This window comes from Nasonia vitripennis, chromosome 1, assembly GCF_009193385.2.
Source record: "Nasonia vitripennis strain AsymCx chromosome 1, Nvit_psr_1.1, whole genome shotgun sequence".
Taxonomy (NCBI): domain Eukaryota; kingdom Metazoa; phylum Arthropoda; class Insecta; order Hymenoptera; family Pteromalidae; genus Nasonia; species Nasonia vitripennis.
In genome coordinates this window covers 917,586-942,821 of record NC_045757.1, presented here as the reverse complement: position 1 = coordinate 942,821, position 25,236 = coordinate 917,586, and the positions used below count along the sequence as shown (strand labels likewise).

General features: G+C 48.8%; 1 protein-coding gene across 2 annotated transcripts; it reads left to right on the top strand.

The window, feature by feature from the left end:
* Positions 1 to 1,163: 1,163 nt before the first annotated feature.
* On the top strand, positions 1,164 to 24,757 carry LOC100121019 (calcium-dependent secretion activator). 2 transcript variants are annotated; one of them, XM_001604554.5, is made up of 14 exons: positions 1,164 to 1,417; positions 10,184 to 11,087; positions 11,165 to 11,332; positions 11,473 to 11,964; positions 12,068 to 12,936; positions 13,008 to 13,370; positions 13,485 to 13,724; positions 13,787 to 14,081; positions 14,625 to 14,781; positions 14,860 to 15,311; positions 16,528 to 16,686; positions 16,756 to 16,872; positions 16,945 to 17,183; positions 17,259 to 24,757. In XM_001604554.5, the coding sequence occupies exons 2-14, from the start codon at positions 10,575 to 10,577 to the stop codon at positions 17,455 to 17,457; spliced, it is 4,263 nt and encodes a 1,420-aa protein (XP_001604604.4). In that variant the 5' UTR covers positions 1,164 to 1,417; positions 10,184 to 10,574; the 3' UTR covers positions 17,458 to 24,757. The 2 variants fall into 2 exon arrangements, with proteins under 2 accessions (XP_001604604.4, XP_016843263.1); XM_016987774.2 differs by having other exon boundaries at positions 13,787 to 14,084.
* Positions 24,758 to 25,236: the final 479 nt, after the last annotated feature.

Genomic DNA, 25,236 nt, shown 5'->3' with positions numbered 1-25,236 from the left:
TTCACTCGTCTCGCGCGGCGATCCTTAAACGTCTATACCGGCTCTCTCCTCAATCGAATATCCATGATTCAGTGGTTGTCGCAGAGAAATAGAGCCAAGCGTCGTGCGGCTCGTAAATCAAACCGGGAATTTTTTCCAAACTCCCCATAGAGCGGTCTAATCTCCCGCTTCTTCTTATGCGCGCCTCGGCCACGTGTACGCATCGTATATAATATCGCGTGTACATTATCGACGTGCTGGGGCTAATTTCGCTTGCAAGCGGCTCCCCGTCGATTTGTCAGTGTTACGCTAGTCCCTCGTTTCTCAATTCCGCCGCCGCCGCCGCCGCGCGATTTATCCCGGATCTTCGATGCGTGTACGTATATATACATATATATAGCTATTCCCGGGATCTGAGGAATGTCCCAGTCGACGCCTGCTATTGAGTTATGGGGATGTCGAGGCTCGAGAGAACTAGCTCTCGAACTTTCAACGAGTCCGAGGCTCGAAAACTATGCGGCTGCGATAACATTCTGCGCCGAGGGCTTGATTGCTGCACCAAACGGACACAAAATATGAGGGTTAATTTAAGGCAACAGCAATAACCGCGCACACGAGATCGATTTAAAGTATATACCGCGCTCGAGTCCCCATTCATCTCTCCGGCGCGTCCCTCCGCCCCCCCTGCTTTTTTCCTCGACGCACAAACAGGCCGGTCGTGTACATAGTCCGCGTGTCGCGATATCGAGTGCGAAGATTGATTAATCGTGCGGGTGCTTTTTTCGCGGCGTGTTTTTTTCGTCGTTGTGTTTTTTCGGGAACGAATTCCAATCGCCGATACACGGCCGTTTATCAGCCTCCGAAAAGAGGATAGAGGAAACGATGAATTATCTACTATTCCATAAATATCGATGCGAGTATCGCGAGGCAACGATTAAACATTGCCCGCTCCCCCGCATAGAGGCCCTCACGTGTTCGGCACATCAGCATCGCACCCTCCGCGAGAGTTTTTCTCTCCCGCAGCTGCAGCAGCGGCAGCAGCTTTTCCGGCCAGCGTAAGTATAAGAAAGCGTAGTCGAGCTTCGCTCGCAGCTGTGCGCGAGTGCGGCGGCGAGTGCGCATGAGCGGGTGCGGGGCAGCGCGCAAGCGCCGCGGACGTCAGTGTAGCAGCAGCCTGTGCAGCCAGGTCTCGTCCTACTCCCTCAGTCGGCTTCTGCTCTCTGACCAGGTGGGCCAGAAACTGACGCACGCCAGCCAGTAGAGAGGCTTACAAGACCCGCTTGCATAGAAGCACGGAGGACGGAGAACGGACGACTAGGGCCATTTCGGAGGCCGGTCGCGCTTCGGAGAGACGAGAACAGTGCGGCCTGTGCTATGAAGACCAGGCGAGGAGCCAGGACGACGCAGAGGAGCTGCCCGGAGCTGGCGGATTGAGAAGGTCAGTGCGGAGAGTGAGGAACCCGTTCGGTGCAGCATCAAGTATACACCACACCCCAGACTTTCAGCGTCCGCCCCGCGCGCGCGTCTGCGGCGGCTGCGATAGTAGCTAGGGCAATGGCGATGCTTCAAACTCGTGCGGCTAGATCAATAACGGCAGCCGACACCAACGCTCTCTCCCTCGCTTTACCCACCTTCGCTTCCCCTCGCGCGCGCGAGAGAGCTTTTCCCGCGAGCGCGTACACTTACACCGCTGCCGTTGCCGCTTTCCCATTCTTCCTCCGCGCGTCGTGTGCTCCTCGCTGCAGGACTCGGCCGCTCGAATTCCCGAAATCCTCTCTATGCGCCAACTCGAGCATCGATTTTCCACGAATAGTTTTAGAGAGTCAAAGTGCTGCCGCCCTCGCGAGCCAGATACCTTTTCATTCAATAGTTTTCCACCGCGTAATTGAATTCGAGACAAACTGCTGCTGCTGCTGCTGCTGCTGCTGCTGGTCCGCAACTGAGTTTCCTCGATACTTTCATCGCTCCTCGCTGATCGATAGCGTCGCCGTTTAATTAAGCCAATAGATAAGGGACTATCGCGCAGTCCCGCAGCGCTATTTTTACCCTCCGAGCGCCTTTGACATATGGCCGGAAACGAGTCTCGGCGACTTTATCGCGCCGCCGAAATCGTGCACTCTCCTACGCCGCATCGAGACGTTTTAATTACGCACGACCGGCGACACTTTTTCGCGCTCGACTGTGTGTCCTAACTTTCTTCCTCTCACTGCAGTCAGCAATCCTCATCGTTAATAATTCGCCGCGAGGGGCGTTGAATTTTAAAACGAGACTTATTTTTAAAAAATCCATCCCACCGCGTCGGCCCACGCGCAACTACTATGTGATCTCGAAAGTTTGTTTCTGAATTTCATATTTTCAGCCGATCGAGTTTGCAGTTTTTCGGCTTCCGATTTCCGCTCGTTAGACGGCCCCGCAGTGCAAATTTTCCGAGAGTATTTTTTCGCGCGCTTACACCTAGCTCCGCGAGGATTCTTACGTGAATTTTTGGAGTTTGTCGCTGTTTTGGAGAATTTGCCGCCTGTTTACCGGGCTTCGGCATCGGCTTTTTACGTTGTGTTTGCGCACTCGACAGCTCCGCGTAATCGGCTGCCCGCTGATGATAAATAAATTTTACACTCGATACGCGAACTGCACGCGCGAGTGGATGCGGTCGCTGCGCTTAATTAGGTTCGTGCGTGGGTGCACTCCTGGGGATCGAGCTCGTCGACGGCAACTTTTTCCATCCGGCTTAGCGCGCGCGCGCGCGCGCTGTTCTTTTGACGCGGATAGCGTTTTTTAAAATACATTACGGAGGAGCGAACTCGCGTGCGCGAATAATTAAACGCGATGTAGGTTATACCGGGAAAGCTCTCTTCGGCATGAAATATTGAGATCTTAGGAGTCTATGCATTTTTTAATAATTCATCGTAACTGCGCGAGCGTATACTCAACAAGTGTCGAACTTGTTCGACATTTCAGTGGACGTATCGGTTTTTTTTATTCTCAAGTTTTATTCGACTTCGGTTCGCCGACGCAGCTTCACGCGCTTCGCTCGCGTTATTACACCTGCCTTTGCCGCCGGCGGAGTGTTGACTAAAGAGATTAAAAACTAATATTACCTCCGGCCGCTGCGAAAGGGAATCCAGAGTGAACATGTTCCGAGGATTAGCTTGCGCGTAAAGTGAAAAGTTGGTAGCAGCCGGTCGGTAAAAAGATTCCGGCGGCAAATTCGAATGAGACGAAGCTCTCGAGCGGCGGTGGGGGCGAGAGAGTATCCCCCGCGTCTCCCGCGAGGATGGGGTCGATAGGAAAGGACACGCTGACCCAGAGAGTTAGAGAGGGGCGTGCTATAGCGTGTGCAGCGTGCACGAAAGAGAGTCTGCGGGGGAATACCGACACGCTCGATAGTCGCGGCTGCAGCAGCCGGAAAGGATGCACTTTGCGCTCGAGACTCGACGTCTATATTGATTTTCTCATCTCCCGCGACTCGACTCTGCTTCTTTTTCTCGGCTCTATTCTCTCCACTCGAGAGTCCGCCCCGGCCACTTGTCTCTCTCTCTCTTTCTCTCTCTCTCTCTCTCCGCGCGAGCTTTCCAGGGATGCTGGATTTCGAGGCTGGCCTTTTCTCCCAGTACGATGATTTATCTCTCTCTCTCTCTCCCTCTCGAGCGCCGTGATTTTTGCCAGACGCTTTACTTATTCCGAGCGTGCGTGCGCCGAGCGAGCTAGTAACCTTAATGAAGTTAAGATCGCAGTCGGCGACAAGGGGCTTTTTCATAAAAAATGCGCTCGATCCCGCGAGCGTACACACGCTGCCGCTGCAATTACACGCGGCGATAACGCGCGCGGCTATATTGATTTCGGCCGCAGCTCGCGCGCGCATAATGATTTTACGCCGCTCTCTCGAGCACACCTGGCTTATTTATGCTTTTATGTTTCATCGGGAATCACACACGACGAGTACGCGCGATTCTCCCGAACTAAGGCTGCTGGAGATTTCAATTATAACGAAGAAATAATAACGCTCCGCGACGAGATCGCAATCGGCGAGCTTAGAAAGGGCGCGCACATCCCCTAAGCATCGCTCGTAAACGTTTATTGAGAGCGAGAGAGGAGAGGGGAGAAATTTCGTCGCGCGACACACCCGATACCCAGCCGTGAGGCTTTTCTCATTTTTTTTATTTCTCTCTCTCTCTCTCCCTCCCTCCGGCGGCAGCAGTCCGACGCTTTATTTGTCTTTCTTGATAGACGCCGAGAGCAGAATGTGCGCCGCCCGGCATCAAGCGTCGCGCGTAACCAGGCTGCACAGCCCGTGTGTCACCGCGCGTTCCCCTGACGTGGCTTCCAGCAGTTTCGCGATCCCGACAGCGGGATGAAATTTCGGAATTGCTCTTTCGTCGTCAAAGTTATTTCGCGCCCGTCCGCGATTCAAACTCGGAAAAAGGAGAGCCGACCGCAGCTCGCAGACTCGTGCAAGCCTAATTAGCCCCGCGGTAGTCTCGGCGCCGGCTAGATTAGCCTCTGAACTTGAAAATACCTCTCGAGCTCATACCCTCGCGTCGCCGGCTTCTAATTAGCGACAAGAGCGAGAAAAGAAGGCCGCGTGCGTTATCCGGCGGGACCTTGCCGGCTAAAATTAGAATGTATTCGAAATTGAAATTTCGGCGGCCTCAGCTCACTGCTGTGCGTGCTTGCTCGCTTGCGCAACGATAGCCGATTGATGCGGGCTCGTTGTACCAGCGTTGTTGTATGAGCGCAAAGTTTTCATTTATTCTTCAATAGTATACTGTGATTTCGTACAAACGCTTTCGCGTGTAATTATAATTCGAGTAATTAACGTCACTCCGAAAAAATGTTCTCTATATGTTCGCTGTACGAATTCGGAACGTCCCATCAGCAACAGAGAAATAATTTGTTCGCGTAATTTCCCTTTATTGCAGTATAACTTTACGCTGCGCAAACATTCGCATCGCTTTGTTTCCGAGAACGCGAAATTAAGCGTTCCACGTACATCATGCCCGTCAGTCAAGAATAATAGCGGACGATAATTGGGTGCGAACAACGATTGCCATAGTGCGGAAAGGGGGTATAAAACGTATCATCTCTCTCTCTCTCTCTCACTCTCGTATAAGCGTCGGCTTCTGCCTCTGACAGCTCTTTAATGGCGCGGATACCTGTGCGCCCGCCGGTGTCTGACCCGTTACGCACTTTCTCTACTGCGCCCATCTTTATTCGAGCATTTTTCTCCAATAAGCCATGTCATCGGGAGAGTCGCTGCTCGCGGCATTAATTCGTTAACGATTTTTCCTACATCCATAATAAAGCTCTCGGGGATTTTGAGGTCATACTTCGACGGAAGGCTCAGTCCCCGATGAGCCGCTGTGGATTAGAAAAGAATCGTACTTTTTCGATCGACAGACCACTAGTTTAATTCCTGACTATGTTGCATACGGAAGATAAGCATCCCGAGAGCGTGTTTACGCTGCAGGAAAAAGGAGCGAGAACAAAAACGGGCAGATATGCTCGCGTCGAATGAAATATTTACCGGCGGAATCAGGTTAGTTTCGAGTGCGCGCATTGTACACGCGAAACGTTATTAACCGGGAAATCGATTCGCCTCGACATTCTCTCTCTCTCTCTCCCTTGTCTTTCGTATTATGCAACCCGACGTGCCGGCGTCCTTACGAAAGAAAAACGAAATTGTACCGCGCGCCCGCAGCTCCGATACTCGTGCTCCGCGCGCGCGCGCGCGCGCTTGTGTGTATTAGCGATTGTGACTTATCAACGAGGTGACGGACACTCGTTTGCATTTCTCGCGGCATACTTACAAAGCATGATAATAAATATTTCGGATTATTTTTTCGGCCGAAAAAGCCCGCGTTCGAGCCAGCGGCGGCAGCAGTCATCAACAAACCTCGGCAAAAAAAAGCATTACAACGATAACTCTCCGATACAAGAGAGCCGACTTTCCGCTCGGCTGGGCTATTCCCGCGCAGCGCGAAAAAAGCCACACACGGCAGCAATTTCCAGGTGATTTAACGCCGGCCCCTCCGCACACACACACACACACACACACACACACACACACACACACTCTCTCTCTCTCACTCAAGCTTTAATCCAACTAAGAAAAATGCCCCGAGAGCGGAGGATGAAATCGAGCGCGAGGGAGACGAACACACAATCGATACACGCGTAAATGGGGCAGCCGAGGCTGCTCTTGTGTTGCGCGCGTTAAACGCCATACTGTGCCAAGTAGCTCCGTGATTGTGTTCCTCTCTCGTTACGACCAGCGCTTTTTTTATAATAACACCGCAGGCGCGGAAAACGGACGCGTCGGCGATAGCGCGCGCGTGAGAGAGAGAGTTGTTTTCTCTCGAATTAATTTACTCGTAATCACGGCAAAGGGGCGCGCTTTTATTCGGTTTACACGGGGGGCGCGCGCACGCTTTTCATTACATTAAAAGTGTAGTTATTAAAATGTTAAGCAGGAATTTTTCGCGCCGTTGAATTCATACGCAAGAGGGAACGCCGCTATTATGAATTATTCAGGCGACGCCCAGCGACGAAAAAAATTAGAGCAGGAATTTTCATTCGCAGCGAATGGATCGAGCTGCTTCGGACGGAATCAATCCCCCGAAAAAAAAAGAAAAAAAGCCGGCGATTAAAAAGCGCTGGGAAAAAAACTCGCGTCCTCGAAAGCCGAAGCGTAATCGCGGCTCGCCTACTATCTCTCGCTTCCGTCGCGCACACAGTTTTCGACGCTTTCCGTCCATCGGTCATACAGCTATCCGTCGTACGGAGCCTGGATTTCCAATTTTCCGTGCCTCTCGACTAGCTCTTCCCTTTTTTTGCGGGGGAGAGATAGCTTTTTGAACGGCCGGCTTTACTTCGGCGTGATAAGTGAGGCCAGAGGTTCGGCCGTGAGAGAATGTCCGCCGCGCGCGTGAGCGGAGCTGGAATTTTGCGGGGGAACGCGAGTTTTTGCGCTCTTTTATTAATTCCACCCGCGGATTCCTTCGCACGCGAGCGCGTGTGTCATCCTTTTTATGAACGTATATAAGGGAGGCGCCCCTTGGACTAGAGAATTTGTTATACCTACATCGACCAGCGAAATTTCGAGTCGAGAAACAGCTAGCACTCGACGGCATACGCAGCAGCGGTAAATGGTAGAACGAGGCTTCGTTGCGCGTCCTCTCGAATGCGTTTCCTTTCGCTCGCGCATAATGCGCAGCCCGAAAAGTTTGGCCTAACGAGTATACGCCCAGGCCGACTGCGGCAGGAGTCTGGAGCACCGAAATTTAAAAACTTTCCACACTGGAAAAACAAGCTCGCTATGTTTGCCCCGAAAACATTCATGATTAGCGCGCGAGGGGGAGCATGCCAGCCCTCTTTAATTCGCGCGGTGTTGCGTACACGGATGTGCCGCGTTCGCGCCGAATAAAACGAGTTAGCCCAGTTTTTAATTGCCGCGTGCGTGTACGGCTTCGCTAACCGTGCGCTCTTTCCTTTCTGTTGCGAGTTCGTCGTCAGAGCTCAGAACGGGAAAAATCTGTACTTGGCACAGAATGGCCGTTTAACGAGAACGGGAGAAACGGACGAGTGTAATTAATTAATGCGCGCAGCCCTAGAACGAACTCCCCCTTGAGCCTCATAATCGGATGATTTCACGCGTAATTAACGACGCCACTCCCAGGTACATTACGTTCGCTCCGTTTGATGGATGGGATAGGACTCCGTTGACTCGCCGGTCAATGAATCAGCTGCAGCGAGTGACTCCGTGCTTTCTCTCGTCGACTCGGATTAGAGCGAATTCATTGTCCCGCGGATCGTGCACGCAGCTTTTCTCCCGTGAATTACGCTCGCCGCCGCTCCCGCGAGTCGAGTGGATTTGGCCCGACACCGACGCCGCGTTTAACGACCTTAGTTATACTAACCGGATTAGCCGCGACCGCTAGTTGAATTTCCCTCGCGAGCGCGAGCTTACCCTCGAATTTTCGGGGAATCGGGGGGCGTAGGTAAAAATTTCAATGGACTTTACCGACGCGCTGCTTTACCGACCGAGAGCAAGTGTTTTATCAGCGCGATTTGACTTTAATTGCAGTTATTACGCGCTATTGTAATACACGGTTGCGCTACATTGCGTTATACACGTCGCTTATCGGCGAGAGTACAAAAGCGCCGGCTTCCGCGAAAATCCGAGAAACAAAAGCAGCCGCGCACGAGGCTACTTAGCCAGGCGCGCTAATGCGGGAGCCGGCCGAACGAGAAAAGACGCAAAGTGCTGTCGGGGAAGTAAAGGAAAAACACAGAAATAGAGACTTCCGGCAATTAAATCACCGACGTCGTACAAGAGTTCTGAGAGAGTAGCAAAGTACCGATCGATACCTGATGCTACACTGCATCGCGCTTACTCCCACACACACACACACCACACACGTACGTATAGCACGACGCTCGACTCCGTTTTCGCGAAAACCATCGTATTCACGAGGCGGCTGTCCTTCGCAAGACGCGGCTATAGCAGTCGGCCCTTCGCGCAGTCTACCGCAGCGACGCATTATGAAATTTAATTGCCGGAGCGAGCGAGCGAGCGAGTCGTTAATTCGATCGAGCTTGATTGCGCATGAATTATGTAACGCCGCGCGTATACGCTCTCTCTCTCTCTCTCTCTCTCTCTCTCCCTGCATCATCATCGTGCTGCACAGTCGGTCGCGCTTAATATCGCTCGTAAATATAAGACGTCGAATGGCCGCGGCTTTGATGCGCGCTCTCTCGCACTTTCGACGCGCACCGCTTAACCGCAGCTAAAGATCCGAGTTCATTGGCGGAAAATTGGATCGGATTCGAGTTTTCATCCTCTACTGGACTGCGTTTTTCAAACCGGACGGTTAGTGCTCGAATTTTCGAGTTTCGTTACAGACATGCTTATTCGCGCGAATTCGAAAAAATATTCATGCGCCGTAAAAATAATTAACATCTACTCGATCGCCTCGTATACACTTTGGAAAACACGAGTGGCTTTTAATTAAAAAAATTCGCGCACGCGTATAGCAACAAAATAAAAAACTCGCGAAAGCGACGAGTCACCGGGTCTCATTAGAGCCGCTCATCGTCGACAAAAGGGCAAATCCATGCGCCAAAAATAGCGGATACACACAGAGAAACTCGCGGAACGAGTCGAGAGAGAGAGAGAGAGAGAGAGAGAGATGCACGTACCGCACGATGTGCATATGCGCGCCGAGTCTGCATATACACATCCGGACGATCGATCCCAAAGCGCGACGGTTAAAGCTCTGCGCAAACAATCGCGCGAGACGACTTTCAGGAGGGATGTTATTACGCGCATAAGCCGCTGTTTTCCCGCCGGCTCGGGTTTGATAATTCTCGCCGAGAGGCTATGCAGCTTACGTACCTATACAGGCATATTGTTGTTTGCGCGGACGAAGTTCGCTCCGAGACTTAATGTTTCCGCAGCTGTGCAGGTGCGCGGTCGGAAGGAACGTGTTTTCGCTTGTTTTTCCAGCGGGAAGTGGGTCATCGGCGAGCGAGTCTTGATGCGCGCTGTGGCAGGATTTTTGTCGCTGTTTTAAGACCTTAATACGTCGCATTATAGTCAGCGATAAAATTGATTTCTCCGGTCTCCGCTATACAGCACCTCGCCGATAATCGCGTTATTCTATGAAATCGAGAAAGACCGCGGGGAGCTAGCACAGCTATATCCGCGCGCTACTAACGCGAGTAAAATCAGGGCTTTCCGATGCCTGCGACCTACTCTTTTGATTCTCGACTTTTTTGTAAGGACTCGTAGGAGCAGCCTTCGGATGTACATGCGACGCCCGTGTGGAAAAGAGCCGAGGATGACATCGGAAATCCATACGGGTGATGCGCTCCGCTCGAAAAGAAGCAGACTCGCAAGAGTTTATCGGATCGCGGGTCGCAATTTTTGTTAATGCTTTACAAACAATCAACGCAAGGCGAAATCCGGGAGAGCAAACTGTTACAAACGGAGAGGAGCGAACAGAGTCGAAAGCGACGAAAAAGTAGACGACGGGACTCGAACTCGCGGACCCGAGAGCCAGAGGCCTGTGCTCTAATCACTGAGCTAACGTCTAAAGGAGTACGGCTCGGCGGACTCTTATCGCTGACTCGTCTTCGCTGCTCGCGTTGCAGACGTGTGCGTCTGTAACAAAATTCCGGGGAATTATCAAAGTTTCCGTTGCAGGATCGCCAGAGGCGCACAGAGAACCATCCGAGTGCAGGGGGCTCGCGCGGAGCAGGGTCCACATACCGGCATACACGACGGGCAGTCCGACGAGCGCGTCTCGTGCGGCTGCGGCAGGGGCGGAGGCGACGGCGAGGCTACGGTGATCCCAGCCGTGGGCGCAGAAGCGCTGAGAAAGAGCCGTCCAGCCGGCCAGTCCAGCCGATCTAGCAAGTCCAGCAGCAAACGGACTGAGATCGAGAGAGAGCCAACTCGCTCGAGGCAGAGATCGAGGCGTCCGAGCGCAGCGGAAACCGAGCGGCCGAAACAGTCGGCGCAGCAGCAGGCAGGCGGTTTCGGCGTCCTTACGGGCCCTTACGACTCGAGCCAGCGGCGCGAGTAGCGGCGAAACATGATCGACCCGAGCTCCTCGGAGGACGAGGACATCGAGGAGGACCGAAGCGTCCACCAGGGCGCCGGTGGCAGGGGTCGTGGCGGTCCGCCCCAAGGGGCGGCGGTCGCAGCAGTCGGCCACGGCGCCCGCTACCATAGCTCTAGTGGGGGCGGGGGTCCCGCCGGGGGGTCGATCGGGCCAGGGGGCTACGGCGCCGGCGGAGTTGCGGGCCCCGGAGGTCTGGGCTCGACGGCGGGAGGCTCGCCGGGTCCAGGGGCCCTGGCCGCCGGCGTCGGGCCCCACGGACGCAGGGGCGCCAAACCCGGCCTGTCGGCCAGCAGCGAGCTCGACGGCCCGGCTGGTCAGCCGGGCCTCGACGTGCCCGGCGCCAACCACATGGCCGGCAGCGCCAGAAACTCCCTCTCGCCCTCGATGAGCGCTCACCAGGACGCCGCCAGCTACGGCAAGGGCCAGCGGCCCACGAGCCCGTCGCCGTCCGTCGCCAGCGAGAAGACCGAGCAGGAGCTGCAGGTGAGCCCCGCGTTTTAGCTTTCGCTAGTGCCCTGCCTTGCCGACGCCGGACCCCTAAATTGCGAATTTCCGCGCAGGACAAGCAGGAGCGCGAGGAGGAGGAGCGAAAGATGAGGATACAGCTGTACGTGTTCATCACGAGGTGCATCGCCTACCCGTTCAACGCCAAGCAGCCGGCGGACATGCAGAAGCGGCACTTGAAGATCACGAAGCAGCAGCTGGAGACTCTGTGTTCTCGCTTTCAGGTACTCACCCGCACGCGCGTAATGTGATCGCGCGCGGCGCGGGCGGAAGCCTCTCAGCGCTGAGGAGCTCGCCCGCCGCCGCCGCGCGTCCGTAACCTTCGGATCGATCTTCCGAGAAATAAAACGCCCTTGCTTGGCAGAGCTTTTTGAAGGGCGAGACGCAGATCATGGCGGACGAGGCCTTCCACAACGCGATCCAGAACTACTACGAAGTCTTTCTGAAGTCGGATCGCGTTGTGCGCATGGTGCAAAGCGGGGCTTGCTCGCAGCAGGACTTCCGCGACGTGTTCAGGAACAATATCGAGAAGCGTGTTCGAAGCCTCCCGGAAATCGACGGTCTCAGCAAGGAGACGGTGCTGGCCTCGTGGCTGGCCAAGTTCGACTGTATCTTCAAGGGTACAGGCGACGAGGACACCAAGAGGCCATCGCGCATGCAGCAGCAGTCGCTCAACTCCGAGCTGATACTGTCGAAGGAACAGCTCTACGATATGTTCCAGCAGATACTTGGCGTGAAGAAGCACGAGCATTCGATCCTGTTCGGCGCCCTCATGCTGGACTCATCCGACGAGCAGGCTGCGGCCATCAGGAGGGAGCTGGACGGACGCGTCCAGAAAGTAAACGAAATGGAGAAGGTGAGCGCCGTGATGAGTTAATAAAATATGACATCTAATCTAATCTAATCTCTCTCTCTCTCTCTCTCTCTCTCTCTCTCTCTCTCTCTCTCTGCCTCCGCAGAATCGCAAGCTCATGCCGAAGTTTCTCCTCAAGGAGATGGAGTCGCTTTATATCGAGGAACTCAAGTCGTCTATCAACCAGCTGATGGTAAACTTGGAGGCGCTGCCCGTCTCCAAGGGTTCGATAGACGGCAAGTACGGGTTGCAGAAGCTGAAGCGTTACAACCACCGTAGCGATCGCTCCCGCCCCCGTAATCAGAGTTCCCTCGCAAACGACTCCGCCGACTCGGAGCCCCAGCTGACGAAAATGGACGTGGCCCTCTCGTTTCCGCTAGAGGTCGTCGTCATGGAAGTCAAGGGGCTAAAGAGTCTCGCGCCCAACCGTATCGTTTACTGCACCATGGAGGTCGAGGGCGGCGCCAAGCTGCAAACCGACCAGGCCGAGGCGTCCAAGCCGATGTGGGACACGCAGGGCGACTTCACCACGATGTACCCGCTGCCGGTGGTGAAGATCCGCCTCTACACCGAGAACCCGGCCATTCTCGCGCTCGAGGACAAGGAGCTCGGCAAGGTCGTGCTCAGGCCGACGCCCCAGGCCTCCTCGAACAAGGGGCCCGAGCTCCACCGCATGACCGTGCCCCGCAGCTGTCCCGACCAGGATCTCTACATCAAGATCGCCTGTCGCATGGAGAAGCCGCTCAACCTCAAGAACTGCGGCTACCTCTACGCCGTCGGCAAGTCCGTGTGGAAGAAGTGGAAGCGGCGCTTTTTTGTTTTGGTCCAAGTCTCACAGTACACCTTTGCGATGTGCTCGTACAAAGAAAAGAAAAGCGAGCCGTCGGAAATGATGCAGCTGGACGGCTATACAGTGGACTATATAGAGCCCGCTTCCGCTAACGTAATGGCCGGCATGGACTTGCAAGGCGGCAAGTGAGTGTGAACTGAAAGCTGCGATCGTTGGGCCGACTAGCAGCATCTCTCCATCCCTCTCCTTTTTACAGGTGCTTCTTCAACGCCGTCCGGGAAGGAGACAACATCGTCTTCGCCTCGGACGACGGGCCGGACTGCAGCCAGTGGGTGCTGGCGATGTACCGGGCGACCGGCCAGTCGAACAAGCCCGTGGCGCCCGTGTCGCTCATCAGCAGCAAGAGCGCCGGCCCGAGCAAGAGCACCAGCGACAGCGACAAGCCCAAGCACCACGGCATGGAGGACTACGTCAGCGCGGATCCCTGCAAGTACGACCACGCGAGCCTCTTCAAGACCCTGCAGACCCTCACGCTCGACTACAGACTGAACGACCCCTACTGCTCTCTCGGATGGTTCTCACCTGGTCAGCTTTTCGTGCTCGACGAGTACTGCGCCAGGTAAGCTCCTGATTTCTCCTTCTAGAAAAAAAAAGAAAAAGAAAAAGAAAAAGAAAAAGAAAAAGAAAAGGAAAAAGAATACAAATAAACCGACACGCTGCAAAATATCGACAGATACGGGGTGCGCGGTTGCTACCGGCACCTCTGCTACCTCAGCGACCTGCTCGACCGAGCGAAGCGCGGCGTCATGATCGACCCGAAGCTCATCCACATCAGCTTCGCCTTCTGCGCGAGCCACATCTACGGCAGCAAGTCCGACGGAGTGGTCTCCATCACGCACGAGGAGCGGGACAAGTTCCAGGACGTGAAGGAGCGCCTGAGGCAACTGCTCGAGGAGCAGATAACCAACTTCAGGTATGGGCTAGGTTTGCTCGCGGTCCGGCTTCTCCGACTACAACGAAATCGTATCCCCGCAGGTTCAGCTTCCCGTTCGGCCGGCCCGACGGCGCGCTGCGCGGCACTCTCTCGCTGCTGGAAGGCGTGCTGATGAAGGACATGGTGACGCCGGTCCCGCCCGAGGAGGTCCGGGGCATGATCAAGAACTGCCTGGAGATCGCGGCCCACGTGAACTACGAGAAGCTCGCCGCTGAGGCTAAGGTCGGCCAAGATCTCGACGAAGATGTTCCTCCCAGCAAAAAGCTGGAGGATCTCGTGCATCTCGCTACGATTTGCGTCGATTTGCTCCAGCAAAACGAAGAACATTATTCGGAGGTATTAGTTAGGTTTTTAGAACTCAGTGTTCATTGTCCGGGGCTCTCGGGACAGAGGGTAGCATGCTCTGATAACCTGGACTTTGGTAAGGGTCCGACATACCTCCTCAGAAGACAATCACTCGCGCGAGTTAGCTTGTACTATGTCCGCTTTTATATACTAGTCACACGTGTAGCTCATTAGTCTCACAGAGATCGTTAGCGTAGCTTATCCTCTAAAGCCAGAGTATCATGCATCAGTAACGAGCGTAGAGCCATATCGCACATATAGTCATATAGTCACGTTGATAGCGTTCGTGATGGATCAGAGCAGCGGCTGGCCAACGTGTACGTACGTATAACGCATATAACTATATAGTGAGATTGCTCATCAAGCGCGCAAACCTAGATGAATCATGCAAATTAAGTAGTGTCTTCTGGGTTCCCGAGGGCCTCGCGCTCAGAGTCGGCGTCCCCACCGCTCTGAGCTTCATGGAACATCGCCCGCCGTAAGTGTGTGTCGTCCAATATTTTCACGTTTCGCTCCTACTACACTGCACCGCAGGCGTTCGCCTGGTTTAGCGACCTCCTGGTGGAGCACGCCGAGATCTTCTGGGCGCTCTTCGCCGCCGACATGGACAAAGTCCTGGAGGAGCAACCGCCCGACACCTGGGACAGCTTTCCGCTCTTCCAGGTGCTCAACGACTACCTCAGGGTCGACGGTGAGTCCCTCGTCGCTCAATCTACCAAGTTCGCCTCGTTGCGATTGATGCTAACGAAACGCGGCTCTTCTCCCGCAGACAACCTGAGGGACGGGCGCTTCCACCAGCTGCTGCGCGAAAAGTTCGCCCCGTTGGTGCTTAGATACGTGCACCTGATGGAGACCTCGATCGACCAGTCCATCCACAAGGGCTTCGAGAAAGAGCGCTGGGAGATCAAGGACAACGGCTGCGCCACCTCGGTCGACCTCTTCTGGAAGCTCGACGCCCTGCAGACCTTCATCAGCGGGCTGCACTGGCCGGACCAGGAGTTCCGCACCCACCTCGAGCAGCGGCTCAAGCTCATGGCCTGCGACATGATCGAGGCCTGCATCCAGAAGACCGACGCGGCCTTCCAGCAGTGGCTCAAGAAGGGCGTCACCTTCAGCTCGACCGACTACATCATCCCCTCGGAAATGTGCGCTATGGTTAACGTGATTCTGGATGCGAAGAATCAGAGTTTTAAGCTTTGCACTATCGATGGGGTCGACGTGGTAAGTTTGCGGGCGCAAGCCCTCCCCTCACACGGTAATGTCTGCTCATTCTTCTCTTCTCTGTCGCGCGGATTTTCCTCTTATATATTATTATTCTTATACTATATGTACTATATACTGCAAACTTGTGTATCTGAGATTTGAAGGACAGGGGTAACGTAAATAAGGATCTCTTCTATCTCTCTATTCTCTTCTTAGTTGAAGCCCGGTCGTAAAAGGTCCACGCGCTTCCACGGACTTCTATGGGGCGAAACTCTGCGATCGCGATGTGCGATGTCCGTTTGCGCGGAATCTCCGTGGACGCGTCTGGACGTTTTGCAACCAGGAGTCTATCATTTTTTTTTCTTTCTCTCCGCCATAACACCTCTTTTTATAGAAATTTCTCTCGTAGCGATGCGTTGTGATATAGGATTAAGTGAGTGCTAGACGATGTGTATGTATAATAATGTCTCGATAGACGGACACTTACTTATAGGTAATATTACTCTTTACAATTAAGTTTCATTTTGTATCTGTTCGTTGATCAGACTCTCTTTTCTTTTCACTTATTCAGTTACTTTAGTTCGTACACTTTCTTTTGGTCCCACCGACCGATCCTTATCTTATGATTTGCTGATATAAAGCTGATAGCCTGATCCCTAGGACACGTATTCTGACTCTTTATTTTTACCTTTTTTTTCTATCCACATCGAGCGAGGAATTAGATGCGCAAGTCCTGCCAGCTGATACGAGGATCATCGCATATTGTCTATATATAGTTTATAGAACGAAAATGTCGCGCACTTTGACATTCGAGAATAATCATTGAATTAGAGGCCGAAACACTTTTTTTTTAAGGCAACAACAAGCTTGGTACAACCATCAGTTACTTTCGCTTCTTTTCAATCATTATTGTACAGTAGATAGTTGCGTTGCTAGACTTCCTTACTACAGCAGTTATGTACACAGTTTACTTAGCGATCAGCACGCTCTAAATTTTTTGCACAACTCGGCATTACGATCCAAGCACCGATAACGTTTTACTATCGATCGCGTGAACAATTCCATTCTCTGCTACCATACACACACTTACGTATAGTGTACGTGATGAGCGATAACGAAGCAAAGTTTTCAAAAAAGAAGAGATAGCCACTGCAAAGAATTCAGAGAGTGTAGAAAACGCGACGACCCGGTCCTGGCCACGACGCTAACGTGACTCTTGTGTTCTCTAACGCAGCACCAGTACCACGCGAAGATCGACGACATGATCGAGAAGACCCTGGCCGCCATGTCCCAAGGGATGATTAACAAGCTCGTCAGCATCCTGGAGGCCACGCTGTCGAAGCTTTCGCGCTACGACGAGGGATCTCTCATCGGCTCGCTCCTCAGTTTCGCGGTGAGTGTCGCTGCTCCTATGTGCGCTTCGAATCGGCGTCTGTATAATCTCGCGTGTTGACTCTTGCAGAAGGTGTCCGGAAGCGGCAAGGAGATGGGCCAGGCTTACGTGAGCTTCACGCGGAACAGCACCGAGCAGATTCGCAGCAAAGTCATCGACGAGCTCTGGATTCTCAACTTTTTCGAGGTAAGCTATCTCTTGGCTGTGACTCGGCGGGATGGGCATAACTGACGCGGGGGGCTGCTATTCTGTCGACAGCAATGGTACACAGCACAGATCCAGTTGCTGTGCAACTGGCTGACCGAGCGGATGGACCACAGTCTGCACCTGTATCAGTGCACTTGCCTCGCTCACATTGTAAAAAAGGTCTACTCGGACTTCGAGCTTCAGGGAGTCATGGAGGACAAACTCAACTCGAAGACATATCAGACTGTATCGCAGAGAATGCAGACGGAAGAAGCAACTTGTGCCTTAACCATGAGCTCTCATAACGAAGAGTGAGTTAGTCGTCTAAATAATAATACAATTCGAGCGATCGCCGTTCCTTACACGCAGTTCTGTCTTTCTTGCAGAGGACTGTCGGAGAACGGCAACGACGACGATGTGGAGAGGCCCAAGACGAAGGTGACAATAGTCGAGAACATAACGGGCGAGGATGGCATAAGCATCAGCAACGTCACGTCGAACGTAGCTAGCCGAGTTGGTAGCATGTTCGAGAAAGGCCTTGGCGGCCTTTCTACGAAGTTTGGCGGGGCCACCAGCTGGTTCTAGACAGATTCATTTCTAGTGATCCGGTTTCGCTGTATTGACAACAACAACAACAACCACAACAACGAGAGAGGCAAGAGAACGGATTAGCGAAAAAAACGCAGAGAAATATTAGAGAGAAAGATCAGTATATTTACCTAGAACGTTCCTTTGCATTCACTCGTCTTATAACGGAAAGATTAAGAGAAAAACAAAGAAAAAAAAAGAAGTAATAATTATATATAAGTAAGTTTCGGCAGATGACACCAAGGTGTTATATAGCAAATAAACTTAGAACTTATATCTCGAGAGAAAAAAAAATGAAAAAATCCGTCGTAGGATTTCGTTGATCATAGCCACGAACGACGAGAATTGGATACACATCAGACATAGACCCACACACATACAGCGAGAGACAGCCCCACGTGTAAGAATCAGTGAGGAATGCGAATCTCGACGTTCGTTTGTTGATAAAAAATGCAGTTATAAATACGAATATAAAGATAAAGAGATATATGTAACACGGTCGATCGTTGATTATTAGTTGACGCTTGTGTCGTTCCGTTTGTGTACGTTCGGAGTCTTTGCCGTTCTCGCGACAGTCGCCGCCGCGACGGGGCGCTCGCAGTCAGACAGGGATATAACACTGCAGGCACACGACACAGCATACACGATGACAAAATGGAGCCGACGGCGGAGCGAGCGAGCGAAGACAAAATGGCGCTTGAAAGTATTTCCTCTCTTGTAAATGCGTCAGCGGACGAACGAATCGCTTCTGCGGATATACGATATATGTGTATGTTATGTAATTCAAACAAAAAAAAATAATAATAATAATGCAAGGCTATTTAGATACATAATCGATGGTAATGGGATCGCGCGCTCGCGGGGTACGAAGGTGAGAGCAAACCAGAAGTGAGATAAATAAGCAGAGTATATAAGCAAGTAAACAATTGAGTGTATGTACGTGTATATCAAAACGTAACTGAGCAAACAAAATTCTTATTTAGCGTATTTATCGATCTATTGGTTTACCATTTGAACGATGAGCGTCGCTTCATTCCTAAAGTCGTATATGGTATACGCGAGCGTATCGTTGAAATATTGTTGTTTATCCATACGTACGATTCGTTCGAGTGATAGGAGATGATTGGAGAAAATGAAGGGTGGATTGAAAAATAAATGATCTCGTATCGTTTTCTATACTTTCTTTTTTCGAATTACACACACAGAAACACAGATATAGGTACCGGTAGTTCTGCGCTCGCAACTTTCTGCTATGCTTGAGGAGGATTGCTTATTCCTCCCGTTATATTAGAATTTACATCGTCGCTCTCTTCTGCTGAATCGCGTACGAGCGTAAGCCGGCCAATACGTGAGTTTAAGACTCCGCGTGATAGTAACATGTAACTTCGCGTAATTCCACGATGAATAAAGTCGCGAGACGATAGAGGAGGGGTAGTTTCTTCTTTTTTCGCTTTTGTTTCCGATCAAATCGTTGACTTCCTAATTATGTACGCGGTAGAGAGCTGGTGAGCGCGGATAATTTAGCCGATGTATTCGTTCGTGGAACCAACTGATCGTTCGGATTATATTTCGGTGCGAGACACGGGGTACGTATACATATATAGTTGTGGTAATTTTTTACGCAATAATAATAATAAAAAAAAGCAAGTAAAGCCTCTAGGCAGCTTTCGTCATAAAGGATAAAATGTAATAAAACTATGAAGCAGAAAAAAAAGGTTGACACGATTTTCAGGTTCCAATCCGTCTATATACATTACATAACTTAAATTAACGCGTACGTATGTTACATTGATATTTAAAGTTGGTGGTACGTAATAATAATAATAATAATGGTAATATAGGAGTATTTAACGATAACAGTTATGATATAACGGTAATCTCGTAAATATATAATAGAAGGGCATAGCAGAAACGAACGAAGCGCCACGTACGAATTTTTCTTAAAGGAATCATATGTAATAAATATATAAATATTGTAAAACGCAGGTTGCAAGAAAAATGTGCAAAAAAACAAACCATTATTAGTTAGCGTTTAGATATGCAGCGGAAGCTCGTGTCGATCGAAGACTATAAAACGAAAAAAACGGTCGGTGCCTTTATAAATTTTGTCATGATAATAAGAGAATAGAAAAAATAATAATAATAAAATTTTAAGTATATCGACGACGTGAAGGAAGATTATCAAGTAAACGCACGACAAATTATCAGTCTCACTGACGACCATATTCGTACTTTACCTAATCTCTCTACGTTCATAGACAAACGCAACAATATGATACTCTTTGATTTTTTTTCCTCTTCCTTACCGATATGATTCCGAAGTAAGACGTGTATGTACAAGAAGAAAATGCACCGTAGATGAACGAATTTGCCATTGCAATACATACCGACAATAGGACGAGCACACACACACATATATATAATATAACGATCGGACGTTTCTCCAGGCACTGAATCCTTTCGCTTTTACAGTCTTCCCCCACTCCAACGCACTGCACTGCGACGCGTCCTCTCTATGAACTCGCGTGGCACTTATTGCGATCTATACCAAAGTTCTCTCTGGGGCATGGACTGGCGATATCAACAATAAGTTGAGAAAACGCGTTGCATCGCGTGTACATACACCCATATTTATAGAGTCGAGCTGTACAAGGACACTCGTCTCTGCACTTGCACACTTTTCTTCTGAGCCTTTGTCACTTCTCGAATATCTGCTAATTTCATCGTTACTTGGATCCATGTCAACAGACTTGCTATACGATACACTTTGTTTATCTGTTTTCCTGTATCATTAGAGTAACGCATAGCAGTCCTTGAAGAAAAACGTACGATGTAAAACGATGTCCAGAAGCGAATCTCGCGGAGTATATAAAACGACGTGTAAGATAAAAGCGAGCTCGCAAAGATGAGTAATTTAAAAAAAAAAAAAAAGAAGTAAAAAAAGTATATAAAGGAATAGGTGTAGAAGAAGCGTCTCGTAGCCTGTGTCGAGCGAAACGGATTTGTCGTCGCGATCGAGAGCTGAAGTGCGAGAGAATCAGAGCGACGTGTAAATATTTTTAGTAGAGCAGGCAGAGTAAAGTGTTATAGGTGAATAAAAAAGAGAGCGCGGATAGGAGTTTTGTATAGAGGATTATAAGAAAAGAAATGAAAAATTATCGCGCCGAGGTGTTGCGCACTGCGCGGCCCAGAGTTCGCGACCGCTTTTTGGCCTACGCTCCTCTCGATCCTATAGATTATAGACCTGTAGCAAGTCCCTGTGATCCTTGCCTCTCTGCGAGGGAGAGGAGAGCTTTGATTGTTAATCTCTCCGGCGCGGAGAAGAGAGAGAGAGAGAGAGAGAACTGTCGTCGGACGTCGCGACGCGCACTTGTCTTCACTTTGTCTCTTCTCCCGCGCGCCCCTGTAGCGCAAACGTGTATATCGACGAAAAAAAGAATCCGCTTTGCGACGTGCAGCGCTAGCCACACTTCTGCGAAACTCTCAATCAACCGTGCTGTGCTATTATTGAAAGGATGCGATTATGGCGAAACGATGCAAGAGGTAGCGTTTTAGGGAGAGAAAGAGAGAACAAAAAAATCGGTATTAAGCTCAGTGACTGTCCTGTATAAAACGAGGAAGCGGCGACGGGAGAAGCGCTTTTCAGGTGTAATATCGGAATTTTCTTGAACGTTGACGATCGCAATACTATTCGTGTATATTCTCAATAAAAAGTTCAACTTTTAACCAGTAACGAGGACGGCGAGCATTCGTTCGAGGAAGTCTCTTTCAAGTTTCTATGTATATCTATAATAGGTCGTAGTAGGTTCGTAGAATGGATAGAAATTGAAATAGATTGCCATCACTTTTACAATCGACTATATTATATTTTCAAACGTAATTATCATCCAAGTTACGATCGTCAATATAGATAGTTTGCAAATTTAAATGCGGGAAGATGAAAAGTAAAAGTAAAACTAATAACGGATTTAAAAGCGATTTTCTTCGTCAAGCTTCGAGTAAACAATATAGGTGTAACAAAATAGCTCGCCCTTATCACAAAATGGACCATATCTGAGAAACGGCTTCATTGCGTCGTCGGGATAGGCACGTGACGATGAGGAAAAATATATATATTCTTTCGAAATTATAATGTTTGTACGAACGTTAAATTTTGCTAAAAAATAATCGAGCGCGCGGCGAGAGGGATAGCCACGCGTATAAACACTAACACAGACACAGCCACAAAGCCGAGTACATATCATTTTTTAGAGCTAAATAATTAACGTTTGTAAAATATACAATGTACAACAATCTCTAGAGGGAGGATCGCGATCAATAAGGGCTAGACACGAGTGCTGATATATCCGGCTCGAGATATAAATATATATATTTTGTTACTTATGAATTTATATATCGTGACGAGGGCTATACCTTCGACTCGACGAACCGATGAAGAATTTTCTCGGGTGAAAGGCGAGACTCGCTGAGAACCCATACATCACATATTATATCGAACTGCAATTTGATTGAGACGCAAGTCGGCGGGGAGAGTGCGAGAAAGTAAGGATTAAGTATGAGACGTATGGTCCTCATTATGAGCTTTTCTACACTACTACTATATTTTCGCACGTGCATCACTATATTATATTACAGAATGTAGACGCCCCTTATTCCGACGAAGCATGATGGCGGTGATGATGATGATGATGATGACGATGTAAAAGTATATAATCAGGATATGTGCATTATATATAAATATATATCATTTGTACCTCTATCGTCGTTGTGTGAACAAAAGCAGAACGTAAATGATAAAGTAAACGATAAAAAAATAAAACTAAAGTTCTCCGGAGATTAAAATAAAAATAAAAAACAAACGTATTTTCGAGTCCGCTACAGTGTATAGTTACTTTCGATCTACATTATATATTCTTCGAGGCAATATTCACACACTACCTTGTTCGTAAATTTAATAGCTGCGACGTTTTTATTAACGACGATGACGAATAAAAAAACAAAGAATTACGAGAGACCCTTTTCCAGACTTCGATTTCTCGCACTCGCGGATAATCGAAATAAAAGAACGCGTTACTCTTAAGACGAGGCTCCGATCGCTCCCTCGGACTCGCGGCCGGCGCCGAAAGGAATAAGTATATAATAAAAGTGAATAATAAGCGCGCCGTCCGCGAGCCGCAGCGACGCTCGGGTGCCGCATCGGCCTCTTAGCGCCTTAACGCCCTCTGTATATTTGCGAAGATTGCGAGTTTGAGAAAGAAAGAAAGTATAAGCAGGATGTAATAACTGTGCCACAATGCGCCGCTCCTATACTTACTACTATGTACGTGCACTACGAGATTTACCTTATGTATTGTTGCGAAGAACGACCGTTTTGCTGCGCTGTTATATAATATTAGTCGAGCGGTAGAATCGAGGCGCTCTGCGACCGACGCGTCCTGTATGTGTATATAATAATTATACGAGAGAGACATCGTCGTCGCGTTACATCGTTGCTTTTGGTTTTCGGATGCTACGCGTATATTTTCTACGCCCGTGGATGAGAGAGTTACGCCGCGCAATAAGGGGGTTATACGTTCTCTACCTTGCCGGTCGCTCCGCCGGTAAAGCAGACGCTCTCGAGATCTCTTCTGCTGGCTGGCCCCCTTTTTGAAATACTAGCTATAGCTGTCATAGCTGAACTACTCACGTTTTTTATCCTAATAACTACGATAACTATTCTCAGATTTCTCTAGAAAACTCTAGCATACTAACGATATCTACGAAATAATTATATCTATATTCTTGAAATTTTCGCATCCTTTCGTATAGTCTTACTTTCTCTATATGATACATTCGATTGGAAAGCCGTGAGTCGAAACAAAAAACGGGAATACGGATATAAATAGACGATATTTTTGCACCAAAATAAAGTACGAGAAACCGTGAGTAAATAATGGCGAATAACTCTAGCACATAGAGTTGCATTGCGTTACGATTCTACTGCGTGATATGCTGCGGCGACGAGACACGGCGAGCGATTTTGCGAAAGAGCGTGTGAGTAGCGTAAAAAACGAAAGATAATCGAATTGCTATCTATAAGTTAAACGACGTTGTACCTATTAACAAAATGATAAGTAATCTAAACCTATGATGACTATCCATGCCATCATTATTATTATTAACATTATTATATTCTTACTATTGGTAAAGAAAAACTCTTGTAATCTATCATAGGACTACCTACTATTTAGAGCAGTAAAAATTGCACATAATGATATTTTTCTGCTCCGGTCATATGCTATTTGTGCACATGTAAAAGGGATACGACAAACACACACTTCGACGATGAAGAAGAAAGAACTAACGAAAAACGCCGACGAGTAAAAACAAATCTATTCTATCTCCACTTAAGTAACGAGCAAAAACGATAAAAATGAAAGATTATAAAAAAAATAGTATAGAATGTATACCGTCTCTTCTTCTTCTACTCATACGTTACGTTGGCGAGACTACATTCCGACATTTTTACTATAAATAGACGATGTTCTAGCGGATTTATCTCTTATCTATTATTCTGAAGAAAAAAAACACTCACGACATTGAAACTATTGTTCTCTCGTTCTAATAATGATAATAATAAACAAACACAGAAACTGTCGAATCGCCTCCAGAACGATAACTTATCTGAATTTCGAGTTTTCATCTTCTTTCAAGGGAGCACATGCGAGCTCCCCCTATATAGGTATACTTATAATATTCTTCTCTCTTGCCTTTTTGTTTTCGGTTATTCTTATACACGCGCGACTCTATGGTCTCGCGTTTGCTCCCTATACTTATATAGAAACTCTAGGTTATTACTTACGTATGATGTGTATTATAGACGAAATCAACTTTGTTTCACGTGCTTTCGCCGCAATATATATATATATATATATATATATATATATATATATATATATATTATATGAGTATGAATGTTCCGTAGCGAAAAGAGTAAGCGAGAGATCGCACATGTAGAAGAGCGTGTACAGAGAAATAGCGAGAGCGAGAAAAAGCAAAACAAAAACACGTGCGTTGTAAAAAGGGTTCAGTGATAATACACAATCGAGAGAGAAAGAGAAAAATTAACCTACGACTAACAGAAACAAATAAATAAGAAAAAAAATAATAATATTAACGACAGAGGTTAACGACGCTAAGCAGACGAAGTTGTGAGAAGGTTTATTTATTTCAACGGACACGCGCGTTGATTCATTTTCATTGTGCAATTTAATAACGACGGTTACGTTGTGTAAATAAATTACATTTAAAACATGAACTACTACTATATCACCTTCATTCAAAGAATCGATTATTTCTATTTTCTATTTTACATAATGTTTTCAGCCTTTTTGCTAATTCTATTTTTCACTTTCATTATACTTCCATTTTATTTATTTATGATCTTTCTCTTTTGTTTCACTGCAAAGCTTTTATACGACTGAAGAGCTTTTTATACTTCGTTTTGATTTGGGATCATTGTCTCTTGTAACAACACAGTAAACAACTTGTCAACATCCGTCACGATTCACTCATCAACCGCGCTCACAGATTACATATAATAGAAAAAAAAAAGATTGACAATAATTAAGCTCTTAATACTTGAATGGATTTTTAATCTACGTATATATAGACGTTTTAGTAAGTATTTATATTTAATATACATTTATTACTTTCAATTGTAATAAATAGTTTATTGAAAAATCGTCAGTTCGAATTATAATAATAAATGTTCGATTTCAAACAAAACCAATTGGT